At 53.6% G+C, this 16,938-nt stretch overlaps 1 protein-coding gene across 1 annotated transcript; it reads left to right on the forward strand.

The window, feature by feature from the left end:
• The first annotated feature begins 47 nt into the window (after positions 1-47).
• Positions 48-15,917, forward strand: ZNF783 (zinc finger protein 783). Its single transcript, XM_027968919.2, has 7 exons — positions 48-191; positions 3,588-3,989; positions 4,074-4,200; positions 4,363-4,491; positions 9,757-9,885; positions 10,947-11,057; positions 12,817-15,917. Exons 1-7 carry the CDS (start codon positions 168-170, stop codon positions 13,638-13,640), a joined length of 1,746 nt encoding a protein of 581 aa, XP_027824720.1. The 5' UTR covers positions 48-167; the 3' UTR covers positions 13,641-15,917.
• The last annotated feature ends 1,021 nt before the right edge of the window (positions 15,918-16,938 follow it).

Genomic DNA, 16,938 nt, shown 5'->3' on the forward strand with positions numbered 1-16,938 from the left:
GCCGCGAGCGCAGCTCTTGTTTAAAGGGCCGGCGGGGCACGTGGCTCGGACGCAGCTCGCGGCCGCCCCGGCAGGAGCTCCGAGGCTGGGCGGCTCCGCTCCGCCTCCGCCGCCGCGCCGCGCCGGCCCCCGGGAGGAGAGCCGCGGAGCGAGGGACGCAGGCAGCCATGGCCGAAGCGGCGCCCGCCCCGGTAAGCGCCCCGCGCGCGGACGCCCAGCCGCGCCGGGCCTCCGCATGGACCCGCGAGGGTCTCGGTCGGGCGGCGGCCCGCGGCGCGGCCTCCTCTCCGCCGCCTCCGCCCCGCGCCCGCGCGTCCGGCCCGCTCGGGCCGCCCGGCTGCCCTCGTCCCGGCCGGGACTTGGGCGGCCCAAACGCCAGGCCGTGCGCGGCGGGTGGGCCGCCCCGACGTCGGGGGAGCGGCCGGACTTTGCGGTCACACTTGATGACAAGCCCTCGTCTTGGAACCGAGTGGCGGTCTCCTCCCGTCCATTGTCTCACTGGAGGCCTGGAGGCCCGGCGGCCCGGAGACAGGCCGGGGGGTGGGGCGGGGTGAGGGGGTGGACAGGCACTCCGGCCCCATCGGTTCTGACGACCGAGGTCTGAGGCTGGGCGGGAGGGGAGCGGGACGCGCCCAAAGTTGCACACCGAGTCGAGGCCAGAGCCTGACGCCCACCGGGGCTCCGGAGCTGGGTCCCCTCTCGGGTGCACACGTGCGCTGACAGCTAAGAGAAGGTGTTGAGTGCTGTTTGCTGCAGGGATTGTAGGCGGGTGTTTTTGTTTTTCGTTGTGGTTCATGAAAGATTAGCAGATACTGGAATGTTGGCTGATAATATACAGTGTGTCCAGTTTGGAGAAAATAACCTTTTAGCCTTTTTTTTTTTTTTTTTGGACATAGTAGAAAAACATTTGTGAAGAGCTCAATCCACCGTGCAAGCCTGCTGAGTCTCTCAGTCGTCTCGGACTCTTTGTGACCCCGTGGACTGTAGCCCACCAGGCTCCTCTGTCCATGGGGTTCTCCAGGCAAGAATACTGGAGTGGGTTGCCATTTCCTTCTCCAGGGGCTCTTCCTTATGCAGGGATCGGCGCCAGCCTCTCTTGGGTTTCCTGCGTTGGCAGGCAGGTTCCTTACCACTGCAACATCAACTCGTATCTACCATTATTAATACATCATAACAAGGTTTTTGAAGCCTTGATTTTTCTAGATGCTGATTATTTTGGATACTTTTTAAGGAGGAACTTTTCTTTCCTTAAGGAAGACTTCCCTGGTGGCTCGGATGGTGAAGTGTCTGCCTACGATTCGGGAGACCTGGGTTCAACCCCTGAGTCAGGGAGCCTGGTAGGCTACAGTCCATGGCCTCACAAAGAGTCAGACGTGACTTCACTTTTACTTTCTTTTTCTTTCCTCTTTGGTGAGTTTGGTGTGTGTGTGTGTTTAAGGGCTCTCTGAGTGCAAGGGCGAAAAAGAGGATGGGCCTTCTTGGGACTTACAGCCCTGCTTCCTGGGGGAAGCCCCCAGCAAGGCCTTTCCCTGGGGCTACAGGTGTCATCTTCAGCTCCCACTTAGCCCAGGACCACTTTCTCAGCACTTTTCCTGGCCCTTCTCATCCACCTCTCTCCTTCTGCTCTCTTGCAGCAACCTGAGATCCCCCAAACATTCACCCAACAGGATAGACTTGCTCTCAACTTTCATTAGCCCCTGGTATCACACTGTTAATTTGACTGTCTAGGTACATAACTTTTCTCCAGCACAAGGAAGAACTGCATACTTTTTTTCTGCATCCCCATTGTACTGACTGTTGACAGGTGTTCAGTCATTGTTATTGAATGACTGTGTTTAATTGTTTAGTCACTCACTCATTCACTCAGTAGGCATTTACTGAGCATCTGCTGTGAACGAGGCACTCTTTTAGAAGCTGGGAATACAGCGGTGAATAATACATACCTTCATGGAGCTGATGTCCTCATGGATCTTATGTTCTCATGGGGAACAACACAAGCCGTAACAGGAAGGGCCAGCAGGGGGCCTAGTTTAGATGTGTCCTTGGTGAAGGTCTCTGTGAGGCAGTGTTTAAGCTGGAGTCTCAAAGAAGAGGGAGCCAGGCGTAAAGAGGGGTGAGGGAAGCGCTCAGGCAAACGGAGAGGAGAGAGCCAGTTACATCATAAGAATCCCAAGAGGCTAGGGGAGCTGGCCTGTAGTTAGTACCCAGGAGGATATAAAGTCAAGGAGGTAGGCTGGGATAAGACGTTTCAATTTTATTCTGGGTACACCAGGAAGCTATCAGTCAGGGGACTAAAATGCTCTAGTCTGTATTTAAAAGATTACTGCTCAGCTTGTGGAAAATTGATTGCGAGGGAAGAAGGGTGAACTGGGGAAACCAACCGGGCAGAGTAGCAGCGGTTCCGGGCAAAGGTGACTGGGGCTTGGACTAGTCGTGGCAGAGTAGGAGAGAAAAGGGTGGACTTGAGATACTTTTAGAAGATGCACAGTTAGGCCTTGATGGTGATCTGACCATGGGGATGAGTACAGTGAAGGGCTGAAGTGGTCCCTCTATCCAGCAAGGCTTTTAGCGAGATGAACTGGGCTGAGGCCTGGTCATCAGGCCCTGAGGTCAGCTGAGGTACTTCAGAAGCCCTTTTCCAAGACATTGAGTTCACTTCAGTTGCTCAATCGTGTCCGACTCTTTGTGACCCCATGGACTGCAGCTCACCAGGCTTCCCTGTCCATCACCAACTCCCGGAGCTTACTCAAACTCATGTCCATTGAGTTGGTGGGTAGCCATTCCTTTCTTCAGGGGATCTTCCCAACCCAGGGATCAAACTCAGGTCTCCCGCACTGCGGGCAGATTCTTTACAGCAGAGCCACAAGGGAAGCCCAAGAAGACTGGGGTGGGTTGCCATGCCCTCCTCCAGTGGATCTTCCCGACCCAGGAATCAAACCGGGGTCTCCTGCATTGTAGGCAGATTCTTTACCAACTGAACTATCAGGGAAGCCCCCAAGACACTGAAGGACAATGTAATGAACAGGGTGGAGCAGAAAGGCCATGTGAGCGACTCACTGCACCCCTGAGTTGCACCCACCGTCAGCTCAACATCCTCCTCGCTGTCGACAACACAGGGCTCACGTTTATCGTTTGCCACATTGGACATCGTCATGTTAAGTGTTTACTACACCAGTATCGTTAATTCCCACAATCCCATCATGTCGGTATTATTATTACCCCATTTTACAGATGTGGGGTTGGAGTTGAAATGCATAACAAGCTTTGCAGAGCTCAGCCAGCTTGTGAGTAGTACCACTGCCACCGAGCTTCTGAGTGTCAGCGGAGGAGACCAAGACCAGGAAGGGAAGTCACCTGTGCTAGGTGACAGATGCTTTTCCTCCTGATTCCCACTTGCTAACACCCTGGTCTAGCCTCTCCTTGAAGATGGATATCCCCCCTGCTCCTCCCTCTCCTCCACTTCCTGCTGGGTCCTCAGGATCCCAGGTGGGGCTTCACCTGGGAAGGTGCCATTCTGAGGTTTCTCTTTGAGATAGACATCTCACTGGATGATTGTGATCATATCTCCCCTTGCTCTTGCTGGACAGGCTCCAGAGAGGGACAAACTAACAGGGGATGAAAGGCCTTCGACTCCTTCTCCATCACCCCAGCCGGCCGCTGAGAAGAATTCCTACCTCTACTCCACGGAGATCACACTGTGGACGGTGGTGGCCGCCATCCAGGCCTTGGAAAAGAAGGTGGATTCCTGCCTGACCCGCCTGCTGACTCTGGAGGGGCGGACAGGGACAGCCGAGAAGAAGCTGGCCGACTGCGAGAAGACGGCCGTGGAGCTCGGGAACCAGCTGGAGGGCAAGTGGGCCGTGCTGGGGACCCTGCTGCAGGAGTATGGGCTGCTGCAGAGGCGGCTGGAGAACGTGGAGAACCTGCTGAGGAACAGGAACTTCTGGATCCTGCGGCTGCCGCCGGGCAGCAAGGGCGAGGCCCCCAGGGTAAGCCCTGGGCACCGGGGGTGGGACAGCCCGCGGCCCCTGCCCGTCGGCGTGCTGGTGAGCCTGCGGACCCTGTGGTTCCAGGTGCCCGTGACCTTTGATGACGTGGCCGTGTATTTCTCTGAGCCGGAGTGGGGCAAGCTGGACGAGTGGCAGAAGGAGCTGTACAAGCATGTGATGAGGGGCAACTACGAGACGCTGGTCTCCCTGGGTAAGGCTCCAGATGATGCTCGGGGCCCCTGCCCACAGATGGGCCTCCTGCAGGCTATGTCTCAGCTTTGGCTTCTGTTCCTCCAGGTGTCACTGCGTCTCTGGGCACCTGGGTGGCGGGTGTCCAGTCTTGACCCCAGCTGTCTCTCTACTCTGCACGCAGATTATGCCATCTCCAAACCGGACATCCTCACCCGGATGGAGAGGGGAGAGGAACCTTGTCCTGAAGGCCCGTGGGGCCGGGAGGAAGGGAACGAGAGAGAGGAAGCATGCCCCAGGAGGCCAGGTGCAGGTGAGTGGGGGTGTGGCCGGGGCTGGGGACAGTGCATGCGTGTCCCCGCCCTCCTGCACTTCCCACACTGCGAGGCCAGGAAGGAGCGCAGGCTCCTTATCTCAGGGTAGGCCACGCTCTGGCTGCCGTCACCTGTTTTACCTACCCCCTGCCCCTCACCTCTGGCACCCCCCAACCTATTCTCTGTATCTGTGATCTTGTCTTTGTTTGTTGTTTAAATATTTATTTGTTAAGTTTTAGCTTCGCTGGGTCTTTGCTCCTGCGTGCGGGCTTTCTCCAGTTGCAGCAGGAGGGGGGCTGCTCTCTCGTTTCCGTGGATGGGCTTCCCAATGCGGTGGTTTCTCTTATCGCGGAGCACGGGCTCTGGGGAGCATGGGTGCAGTAGTTGGGGCAGCTGGGCTCTGTAGTTGCAGCTCACAGACTCTATAGAGTGCTGCCTCAGTGGTTGTGATGCAGGGGCTTAGTTGCTCTGTGGCCTGTGGGATCTTTCTGGACCAGGGATCCTTCCCGTATGTCTGTGTCTCCTGCATTGGCAGGCAGATTCTTGACCACTGGACCACCAGGGAAGCCCCTCTTTGTTTGTTTTTTTTTTGTTTTTTCTCCTACTGCTATACATTTATTAAAAAGGTCAAAAATTTTAAAAGACTAAACATATTGGCAAGGATATGGAAGAACTGGAAGTCCCAAACTCTTCTGGTAAGAATACAAAAGGAAACAACCATTTTAGTTCATGGTACGTGCTGATGTGCTCGGTCCTGGCTGACTCTTTGTGATCCCATGGACTGTAGCTTGCCGAGCTCCTCTGTCCATGGAATTTTCCAGGCAAGAATATTGGAATGGGTTACCATTTCCTACTCCATCTTTGTTTGTTTTTAATAGATTCCATGTATGAGTGAGATCGCTTTCTCTGTCTGACTTATTTCACTTAGCAAAATACCCTAAAGTTTGTTGCAAATGACAGGATTTCATTCTTTTTTATGGCTGAATAATATTCCATTATATTTATATATGTATATACATACATACATACACACACACATAGATACACACCACACTTTCTTTATCCGTTCATCTATTGGTTCAGTTCAGTTCACTTCAGTCGCTCAGTTGTGTCCGACTCTTTGTGACCCCATGAATCGCAGCACGCCAGGCCTCCCTATCCATCACCATCTCCTGGAGTTCACTCAGACTCATGTCCATCAAATCCGTGATGCCATCCAGCCATCTCATCCTCTGTCATCCCCTTCTCCTCCTGCCCCCAATTCCTCCCAGCATCAGAGTTTTTTCTAATGAGTCAACTCTTCTCATGAGGTAGCCAAAGTACTGGAGTTTCAGCTTTAGCATCATTCCTTCCAAAGAAATCCCAGGGTTGATCTCCTTCAGAATGGACTGGTTGGATCTCCTTGCAGTCCAAGGGACTCGCAAGAGTCTTCTCCAACACCACAGTTCAAAAGCATCAATTCTTCGGTGCTCAGCCTTCTTCTATCGGTACCCTCAAGTTATTTTCATATTTTAGCTATTGTAAAGAATGCCGCAGTGTGCAGTGAACATTGGTGTGCAGATATCTTTTTGAATTAGTTTTTGTTTTCTTTGGAAAAATACCTACATCGCTGGATCTTATGGTAGTTCTATTTTTAATTTTTTGAAGAATCCCTATACTGTTTTCCCTTGTTGCTGAGACATTTTACATCCCCAACAACAGAGCACAGAGTTTTCCTTTTCTCCATATCCTTGTCATTTCTGGTCTTTGAAAATAGCTATTCTGACATGTAAGGTGATGTCTCATTGTGGTTTTGATTTGCGTTTCCCTGATGGTTAGCGATGTTTTGCATCTTTTCGTGTGCCTACTGCCCATCTGTACATCTTCTTTGGGAAATGTCTGTTCAGATACTCAGATCTTCAAATGTTAATTGAATTTTTGTTTTGCTATTGAATTGTGTGAGTTCTTTATGTATTTTGGATCTTAACCCCTTATCAGGTGAATGATTTGCAAATATTTTCTTTCATTCAGTAGGTTGCCTTTTCATTTTGTTGTTGGTCCCTTTTCTAGGTAGAAGCTTTTTAGTTTGATGTATTTCCCCTTGTTTATATTTAGTCTGATGTCCCTTTTTTTATATTGAATCCCAAAAAAATCTTTGCCAAAACTGATGTCAAGGAGCTTACTGCCTGTGTTTCCTACTAGGAGTCTTGTAGTTTCATGTCTCACTCAGTTGCCTTTGTTTTTGTGATTATCAGCTTTATCTTTCTATTATAAAATTCCCCATCAACTTTTCACCTAAGGAGTTTAATGGCCATTGAAGACTTTCTGGATTCATTACTGAATTAGGGGTTGTAAAATGGTGAAATTTGGTCATTACTTTGGCGCCTAATAGGGCTTCCCTATTAGGTGCCCTGGCCTGCTGCAGTCCATGGGGTCGCAGAGAGTCTGAGACGACTGAGTGACTGAACTGAACTGAGGGCTTCCCAGGTGGTGCAGTGGTAAAGAATCCACCTGCCAATGCAGAAGGTACAAGAGACGCAAGTTCAATCCCTGCGTCAGGAAGATCCCCTGAAAGAGGAAATGGCAACCCACTTCAGCATTCTTGCCTGGAAAAGTCCATGGACAGAGGAGCTGAATAGACTACATTCCAGGGGGTCACAAAGAGTCAGACATGACTGAGCATGCGGGCATCAGCACCTAGTAGCTGAAATTCTTTTCTAAAGAATAATTTCCCTAACCAGCTCTTTTAATTACCTTGAAATATAGTCTGTACAGAAAAGGCAGGTTAGCTGCTTAAATATTTCTTGTCATCAATTTTTGGAATGAAGAGTTGCTTCCTTAGAAGTCTCCAATGGTGGCCAATACTTGGGCTTTTCTTTCTTCCTTTTTTTATTATTATAACTTTGTAGGTGAATGTTTTATACATGCAGTCCTTTGCAACCATTATTTTCATGCTTACATTGTCCCATTCTTGGCTCTTGGGAACCCCTTCAAGTTGACCTATAGGTTATTTTGATGTAACTTCAATGGCATTCAGACACACAAGATGTATCACTTACATTCCCATCAGTGTTGTGAAAGAGGGCCTCTTTCCCCACAGCCTTGCCACTAGGGAATGTGGTCATACTCGTAGGATTTTAGTCTGCGTGATAGGTAAGGAATATTTCAGTGCGCTGCTGCTGCTGCTAAGTCGCTTCAGTCGTGTCCGACTCTGTGCAACCCCATAGATGGCAGCCCACCAGGCTCCCCTGTCCCTGGGATTCTCCAGGCAAGAACACTGGAGTGGGTTGCCATTTCCTTCTCCAATGCATGAAAGTGAAAAGTGAAAGTGAAGTCGCTCAGTCGTGTCTGACTCTTTGCAATCCCATGGACTGCAACCCACCAGGCTCCTCCATCCATGGGATTTTCCAGGCAAGAGAACTGGAGTGGGGTGCCATTGCCTTCTCCGTATTTCAGTGTAGTTTAAAAAAATAGATTTTTTTAGAAATAATTCACAGACTATACAGTTCACCTATTTAAAGCATACAGTTCAGTAAAAGGGAAAGAGAAAGTCCCGTCTGACTCGAATTCTCCAGGCCAGAATATTAGAGTGGGTAGCCTTTCCCTTCTCCAAGGGATCTTCCCAACCCAGGGATTGAACCCAGGTCTCCAGCATTGCAGGCGGATTCTTTACCATCTGAGCCACTAGGGAAGCCCAAGAATACTAGCGTGGGTAGCCTATCCCTTCTCCAGTGGATCTTCCTGACACAGGAATCGAACTGGGGTCTCCTGCATTGCAGGTGGATTCTTCACCAACTGAGCTATGAGGGAAGCCCCCTTTCCCTTGCACTTTCAGTGGTTCCTAGAATATTCATAGATAAGTGCAGCCACAGTCCATTTTATCACATTTTTTGTCACCTCAGAAACAAGCCCCGTATCTTTCAGCTATCACCTGAACCCCTTCCAAGCCCCCTAGTCCTAGCAACAACAAATCTGCTTTCTGATTCTATAGATTGGCTGATTCTGGACATTTCCTATAAGTAGAATCATATAATACATGATCTTCCACGTCTATCTTCTTTCATTTATAATGTGGTCAAGGTTCATCTGTGTTGTACTGTGTATCAGCACTTTATTTTTTTTCTTACTTTAATCAAATGCGTAAAACAGATTAACCATATTGACTGTAAGTGATACTAAATACAGTTCAGTTCAGTGATACTAAATACATTCCCATGTTGTGCAGCCATCACCAACATTCATCTCTTACCCCTTTCATCTCGTCAGACTGGAATTCTGCTCCATCAAACAGTGACTCTCCCCCTTTGTCAGCCCCTGGCAACCACAATTCTCCTTTCTGTCCCTTTGAACTTGAGTTCTCTAAGTAAGTACTTCATGTAAGTGGAATCATAAAGTATTTGTGTTTGTATGACTGGCTTATTTCACTTAGCGTAACATCATCAAGGTTCATCTATGTCATAGCATATTGTTTGAATTTCTGCCTTATTGAGACTTTTATTATATTGAGGTAGTTTCTTTCTATTCTTAATTTTTTGAGTGATTTTTTTTCATAAAAGGGTATTGAATTTTGTCAGACACTTTTTCTGCATTAACTGAGATAATCATATGTTTATTTTTTTTTCTCCCCGTCATTCTCAGTGTGGTATATTCCATTGATCTAGTTCCACATGTTGAACCATCCTTGCATTCCAGGAATAAATTTCCACTTGGTTGTGCTATTTAACCTTTTTATCGTGCTGTCCAATTCAGGTTGCTGGCATCTTGTTCAGGGTTTTGGCATCAATGTTCGTAAAGAATATTGGTCTGTAACTTTCTTGTAGTGTCTGTCTGGCTATGGTACTGGTATAGTTTTGTTTATGGGCCATTTTAATTTTTCATTCTGTGAAATATTCATGTCTCTTCCACTCAGAAGCTTTTTTAAAAAATGCATACTTCCTAGGCCCACCTAGAACTAACTGAGGGGAATCTTGGGGGTGCTCCACAGGGGATCTTTATACACCAGCCTGCTGGAGGACTTGGGTTCGGGAACTGCTGTTAAACTGTCTCGAGCCAGGACTCCCTAAAAAAAGCCAGATCTTTGGTCCTGTGTGTCGCGGTACTGTCGCATACCTTAACATACTATATGTACCATTTCTTTTCTCTTTAGCCTGGAATCTAGTTCCTAGACAATCAGTGAGGTTCACTTCACTGTCATACCCCATGGCCAGGTGACTGCAGTCAGCTGCTCCCCAGTGTCCTGGGAGACCTCTGCGTCGCCCTTAGTGGCACTGATTTGTATTCCCCAGGCCTTCCTCCATGCCCAGAGCAGATCCCCAGCCCGGTCAGCCCTGCCCAGGAGGAGCCGAAAGAGGGTCAGGCCCTGGAGCACCAGCGAGACTGGGAAGCAAGGGTGACCCCGCCGGAACCGGGCGCTGGTGAGTGAGGGCCGCTGCGCGGCTGTGCCAGTGGGGCCCAACAAGCGGAACTGAGAAGAGGCGCTGCAGCTCGAGGGTGGGAGAGACGGCTGGGGGCGGCCAGGCTGCTCTGCGCTGGACAGGCTTCCCAGGAAACGGCCCCGAGCCGGGTCTTAGAGGTGGATTTTGCTGGGAACATAGGGTATTTTCGGCAGGAGAGCACAGCCTGAGCAACGGTGTGAGTTCCTCAGGTATGCTGGGGGCCAGATACACCAGTTTGGCTAGAGTGAAGAAGGGCACAGGAGGGGGGCGTGGGGCCTCTGCAGGGAGGGAGGACCATCAGGTCGGTGGAGCAGTACGACTTGTGTGTCTGGCACGGTGCCAGCCTGTGCGGCCCTCAGTGAGTGTCCTCCTTCGGAAGGTCTCTGGGGGCTCTGTGGCTCCAGTCACCCCTCCCAGTGTTCTGTGCTTTTGTTTAGAGGAACATTCTTGCCCGTCCTGTCACAAAAACGGCTTATAATCCAGAGAGCACCTAGCAGATAACCCAGAGCCTTGTTTTCTGTCTCCAGACTGCTCTTTTGCTAACTTGGTGATCCCCCTCCCTGCCAGCCTGACCATTCAGTCTCTGGGGCACTTTCTGTCCGTTTACTTCTGTGCTTCCCCACTGGCTATGGGCCCCTCTGAATATGGGTGACAACCCCCCATTCCCTGTGTCCGTCCTTCCCAGCCAGTGTGTCAGAGGACTAGACCTTCTTATTGTCCCTGCTCTGGCACTGGGCTCTGGGGCCTCCCCAAACCCTCTGTCCTTTTGAGGCCCATCAGGGAGGCCTCCTGAAGCTTAGGGGCCAGGTGTTAGCACCACCTACGTGGGAGCTGGGGGTATGGCCTTTGCCGCACCTCTCTCACCTCTGAGGCAGAGGTTGGGGGGCTGGAGGTGGGGAGCCACCACCCTTGGGACAGAACGTGGTGCTTCCTCTTCCTGGCCCTGGAGCTGGAGCACATCCTGGGCCTGCTGGGGGATGGCTGTGTCTCCTTCTGGGGCTGGAGGCTGGGAAAGGCCTTCACGGGACTCTCTCTCACAGGGCCCCCAGCCGGCGTCAGCATTCTGTCTTCAGTTAAACGGGAGGAAGATTCTTCAGATGGGGAGTCACCAACCTGCCCTCCCAGGGACATCCTGCCCAGCTTGGGGCCAGGTGAGTGAAGGGAGGAGGCCCCATGGCCTCAGCGGAGCCTCGGGAGACCTTGGGGGCCCTCTGGGAGTGGGTGTGGGCTTGCATGATGGACCTGGGGAGGGCTTTCCTCTGAAGGGTGCCTCCCTCACCCCCAAATATTACTTCCTGGGGCTCTGAGGACCCCGGTCACCTGTGGTCTGGTTCTTCCCCGTCGACGTCTGCTCTGGCTGGGAAGGTGCTGCTTGCAGACAAGCCGCGAGCTGCCAGGGGGCAGTCAGGTGGCAGAGGCCGCCTCACGGCCGCCCTGTGACACAGCCCAGCTGGACCACCTCTCACGTCTTAACAGTTTGAGTATGGAGGCCTGTGATTGAAATTAGTTCTTCCTGCTGAGAGTCTGTGCATATTCTGTGAACCGGCCTTACACCCTGATAAGCAGGAAAAAGTAAAGCGATTATTGCCTATTCTGGCCCAATAGAAAGGGATCCAGCCTGCCCCCATTCCACCCGGGTTCCGGCTTTGGGGGAGGCACGTGCGTGATCTGGGTCCCCCGTGGGGTTGTGGGTGGCCTCAGATGAAGAGACCTGGCAGGTTTGCCTCTTCAGAGAAGAGGGCCTGAGACCCTCACTGGTTCCTAAGCCCGAGGATACCGTGGCAGCCTATTCAGAGCAACAAGGTTTTTTACCTCAAAGTTTAGATAATTCTTAGACTCTTAATGATTCTGTAGCTGGAGGACTAAGTTAAAAACAGTGGGTCGTTTCTAACGTAGAAATGAGGTTCTGCCATGAGTTATCTGTGAGGACTCCTAGGTGAGCCATGAGCAGAGAACCCACAGTCTTGCTGTCGGGTGCTGCCCTGGGGGCTCACCAGTTAACAGCTCTCATCCTCAGTGGTCTCCCAGCTTGTGGTTTAAGCTCAGGCTTCAGCGACAATGGAATCACTCCTGTCCTGAACCTTGGAAGTTGCCTGTTGAGGGTGGAGGTATTCGTTCTCATAGGCAGGGGTCCAGGTTCGCTGTCACCGGGGAGCCGACTCTGTGGTCTGGCAGGTAAGGCTGGCGGATGCTGGTCTGGGGGTGGGGGTCGGTCAGAGAAGAGTGTGGTTGGGGGCTGGCTCCAGAGGAAGCCAGAGGAGCAGCAGATGGAGGATGTGGGAGAACACAGGGCTCCAGGCAGGACTGAGGCAAGGGCCTGCCCCCCTCCCCCCACCGGCCATGGCGACCCCTGCGAGCTGGGGCTGAGACCACCAGTCGCTGCCTTCAGAGTCAGGGGGACCCACCCTGAAGCCCAGCCTGGAAGCCGGGCCTCGTGCCTGCTTTCTGTCACCTGAGAGCACACTGTGGGGCAGGCGGTGGACAGTTGGTGTGGATTTGCCAGTAGCTCTGACCCGGCAGAGTCACTCGCCAGCTCCAGGCATGAAGCCTCTTACAGTCTAGGGGCTGTGAGGCCCGCAGCGCTCATTGTCATAGATCAGAGCTAAAGTCTTCAGAACTTTGGAGGGTCCCGTGAAGCCAGCATGTCTCAGGGTTGAGGATATGGGCCTGTCTTTGTCTCCTCTTCATTTTCCATCCATCTGTGTCCCCTGGTCTGAGCCCTGGCCCGGGCTCCTGGTTTTGCAGCGTGGTTTTCCTGCCCCAGGCGTGAGAACTCTGGAGCAGGGGCTCAGGGAAGGCGGTGTGGGCCGGGCTGGTGTGTCCGGATCCCGGCTTGGGTGCGGGGAGGGGGGGCCCGCTGGGGGGCGGGGTGTGCCGCGCCCTGAGATCAACGCAGACTCCATTTGCCAGGGGGTGATGCTGTGGTCATCAAGACGGAAGCACCATCCGAGGACGAGATGACGCCAGAGCCGCCCTTCCCCGGGGCGTCCCCGAGCCGGGCCGCGTGTGGAATCCCCAAAGGGCCCAGGAGCAGGACCGGGGGTTCTGGCCGGCTTCATGCGGGGGGCATCCCCCGGGCGCGAGCGGGGGACCCCCGGCCCACGGGGGCTGGGGCCCAGCCGCCCCGTGTCCTCCCGCGTCGGCGGGAGCGGGCCTTCCCCTGCCCTGACTGCGGCCAGAGCTTCCGCCTGAAGATCAACCTGACCATTCACCAGCGAAGCCACGTGGAGGAGGAGCACCGGGAGGCCCGGGGCGGCTCGCCCACCGGGTGGGGGGACGCGCACTCGGCACTGGAGCCGGGGGAGGTGGTTGTGCCCGGTCCGGTCATCCGCTGGCTCCCCGAGGAGCGCGAGGGCCGCCGGCCCTTCGTGGGGCGGAGGCCGGCGACAGCCAAGGTGTACCACTGCAGCGAGTGCCTGCGCTTCTTCCAGCAGCGGAAGAGCCTGCTGCTGCACCAGCGCCTGCACACGGGCAACAGCCAGGGCTGGCCCACCTGCCCCTACTGCGGCAAGGCCTTCCGCCGGCCCTCCGACCTCTTCCGCCACCAGCGCATCCACACGGGCGAGCGGCCCTACCGGTGTCCTCAGTGCGGCCGGGCCTTCAACCGCAACCACCACCTAGCGATGCACATGCAGACGCACGCCCGGGGCCAGGTGGGCCCGCCCTGCCCCGGGCCCCCCACCCTCTTGGGGAGCCTGCCCCGGCCCCGGCCCAGCCGCTCGGAGGAAGGCTGACCAACACGAGCCTGCAATGTCATCCCGGGGAGGACCTTCTCTTCCCCGCCCCTACGGAGCTTTTCCACTCGTGCCTGACGCTGGTTCCTTCTCGGATGGCTCAGGAGAGATTCCCGCCCCCCCCCCCCCCCCCCCCCCCCCCCCGCCCCGCCCCGCCCTTTATTCAAATAGGAAGCAGTGGCCTTTATGTTGAGAGTGTATAGGGGTGACCAGATGCCTCAGTTCCTTGTCACTTTTTGCTGCCTTTGCTACATTCCTGACTTATAACGGCTCCATTAAGGCTTAGGGGAGTCCACACTTTGGTGGGGGCCTTTGATTAGTAGCATGGAGGGACACGAGAGCCAGGGTGATAGGGGCATTGAGGGCGTGGGGTTTCTCCGTCAACAAGACAAACAGCAAAGTGGACAGAAAGCCTGAAGAAGAGGTGCTGGAAATTGAAATTTGTTACTATTATTTTGAAACTTCTTTTTTAATAGTTTTTCTAAGTGTTTTTGTTAAGTATTGTGTGTGGTTGTAAAGGGGACCAAGATCTCCTGAGGGACAGGAATTAGCCTGCCGCCTCCTTCTGTGGGGATGGCAGAGGCACTGTGCAGACCAGCTGGGTATCCTTGCTGATGGTGGTGCCTCGGCTGCTGCCCTGGAAACCAGGTGTCTTCCTAGATGTGTATGCTTGGTCCAGAGTGATTCCCAGTATTTCCCGTTCTTTCCTCAGTGGGTGTTCGCATCCGTGATTAACTCTGGTAATCAGCTGAGACTGGGGGGAACTAAAGCCTGGAGTGGATGACATTTCCCCCAGGGTCTCAGTGTTCATGGGTGCGCACGCTCCATGGACCCCACCTGATACCTGGGGGAGTGTGTGGGGGGGTCAGGTGCACCATGGGCCCAGGAAGTCCTTCCCCTAGGGAAAGGTCCTACTCAGAGTGAGGCTGGTGACCCAGCGTGGACTGTGGGTTTGCCAGGCCTGACTTGTCATGTTAAAGGATGGAATGTCTTCTAGAACTTGGGGCTCATGGCAGAGTTAGGCCAAGAGATCTAGGTGAAACTTTTAGCCACCACCAGCCTCATGTTCCTTATCGGTTAAAGGTGACCCACGTGCATCCTCCACTTTAGATTAGTCACGGTCATAATAGATTTGGAGTCAACAGAACCATAGGCAGCCTAGTTTTGACCTTCCTTTCACCTTCAGGGCCCCCTTCATCTCCAGCCCTTTTTCCACTCAGAATCATTCAAGAAGGACCTTTATTTTCCGGAGTGAGTGGAAGGTCCTTCGGGTGCAGAGTGAGATGAGACTTTCCCTTTGGGCTGTATCCCGCAGGTGCCTTCAGTACCTCAGTGAAACAAACTTACCAAAGCAAAGAGGTTCAGATGGGTGGTTTGGACAATAGCATCGGGCCTCAAGGAGACGTCCTGATGGCAGCTATCTTCTTGTGCCTCTTAAATCACACCACTTTGGGTGCTACCTAGAGACCAGCCCTTGGTTAGGCTGATTTTGAAGCTGCAATCGTGGGTCCTCAGCTGTTCTGATTGTTGTCTTATTTGTCTGGCACTGTGTGGAGTGTCCAGTGTTCAAGCCTATTTCCAGGTGCCTGGGTCCCTAGCTGTGCCACTTCGTGTTGCCCCCCTCTGATCTTCCCTACCTCTCCTAAAGTCCTGAGCAGAGTTGGGAGCAGATGGAAACACTGCTTTCATTTCTGGGACAGAGTATACACGTCAATGACAGCTCAGCCAGGCCTGCCATAGATTCTGTCTGCCTGCTCTTGCATCCTCCAGCCCTTGCCAGAGGCCCCACAGTCCGGACTGGGCTGTTAGCAACTGCACCGGATGTGGTGCTAGTGTAGCTGATGGGAGCTTAACCCTCAGCTACAGAGTTAGTCTCAGGTGTTTCCTTGGGGATGCCTCAGGGCTCAGAGCTTCTAGGCCTTTCTAATGCTTAATGCCCTATGTAAATACAGAGACTCAGACCGAAGGAGTGATCGCTATGCGTTGGTGCTCCCCTTCTTCCAAAGCACTCAGTGTGCCAGGCTCCAGGCTAGGCCTTGCGAGTTGGCATGACACTCAATAGGTGTTCAAAGGACCTTTCTTTAAAATAAAATGAATCAATGGAGACTGCGTGACCTGGAAGGATGGAACCTGGTTTGACCCCCAGACTCAGCTCTGGGTCTCGGGTGCCTCTTTCGTAAAGGAGAAGTTGGGGTTCTGGTGTTAAAGGCCCTTAAGAACTGTGACGGTGGCGGAACCTTGGCTGCCTTATTGCTCAGTAAATATGCTGGACTCAAATGAGTGCACGTCATCTGGCTCCTGCTCTCTGGGAGTCGGCGGCGATGTGGGAAGTCTCCGCCCCCCACGAGAGTGGACTGCTCAGCGGGACCCCGGGAGCCACATTAGGGCTCACGCCGCAGGGGCGGAGCCTCAGGGCCGGCCAATGGGGGTGGGCTCTGGGATTGCACGGGGGGCGGGGTTTCCTGGTCCGGCCAATGGGGAGCTGCCTCTGGCCCTGGTTGGGGGGTCGGGGGGCCGGGACCCTGCTTGCAGACCTCGGGCACCCTTCGCCGCGCTCAGTTGGTTTACTTGCTGTCCTTCCTGGAGTTCTTGTGTTCCCACGTGCCTCGAGCAGACTGCCAATCGGGGAGCCCAAGAGCTGGCCTGCGTGAGGCGTCCGCAGTGGAGGCGGCGACTCCTTGGCCTGGCCTCACGGTGTTGGGCCCATGGTCTAGGTGGCCCAGCTCCCGTGAGGGCGGCCCTCACAGAGGATACCCTGCCCACACCCTGCCCTGGAATTGGAGAGGTTCAGCCTGGGTAGTGTCAGTCGCTCAGTCGTGTCTGACTCTTTAGGACCTCCATGGACTGTAGCCCACTAGGGTCCTCCGTCCATGGGATTCTCTAGGCAAGAATACTGGAGTGGGTTGCCATTTCCTTCTGCAGGGGACAGAGATCGAACCTGGGTCCCCTGCATTGCGGGCAGATTGTTTACCAACTGAGCCATAGCCTGGGTAGAGGAAAGGGGACGTAAACAGCACTTGAGGCTGAAGGGTGTCTGAGCTCACAGGATAAAAATCCCTTCTTTCTCGGCCCGTTTGCTCACCTGCAGACAACCACATTTCCGAGGTTTCCGCCAGCTTTGACATTCTAGGATCCTGCTCGGGATCGGGATGTGGGGCGGATGAACTGACTGTCCTCACTCCAGAGATGCTCCAGGGGCCCCTTCCTGAGGATCTGTCTTTTAGCTGTCACCCCTCTGAGGGCTTACCTGTGGCTCAGGCGGTAAAGAATCTGCCTGCCATGCGGGGAAACCCAGGTT

The sequence above is a fragment of the Ovis aries genome, chromosome 4 (assembly GCF_016772045.2).
Source record: "Ovis aries strain OAR_USU_Benz2616 breed Rambouillet chromosome 4, ARS-UI_Ramb_v3.0, whole genome shotgun sequence".
Lineage (NCBI taxonomy): Eukaryota > Metazoa > Chordata > Mammalia > Artiodactyla > Bovidae > Ovis > Ovis aries.

What these genes read in the sequence shown, in the direction of transcription:
- ZNF783 (XM_027968919.2), top strand. Translation starts at nt 168, where the DNA reads ATGGCCGAAGCGGCGCCCGCCCCG. An exon ending in CGAGACGCTGGTCTCCCTGG is followed by an intron (nt 4,201 to 4,362) that starts GTAAGGCTCCAG and finishes CTCTGCACGCAG; the next exon opens with ATTATGCCATCTCCAAACCG. An exon ending in CCTGCCCAGCTTGGGGCCAG is followed by an intron (nt 11,058 to 12,816) that starts GTGAGTGAAGGG and finishes TCCATTTGCCAG; the next exon opens with GGGGTGATGCTGTGGTCATC.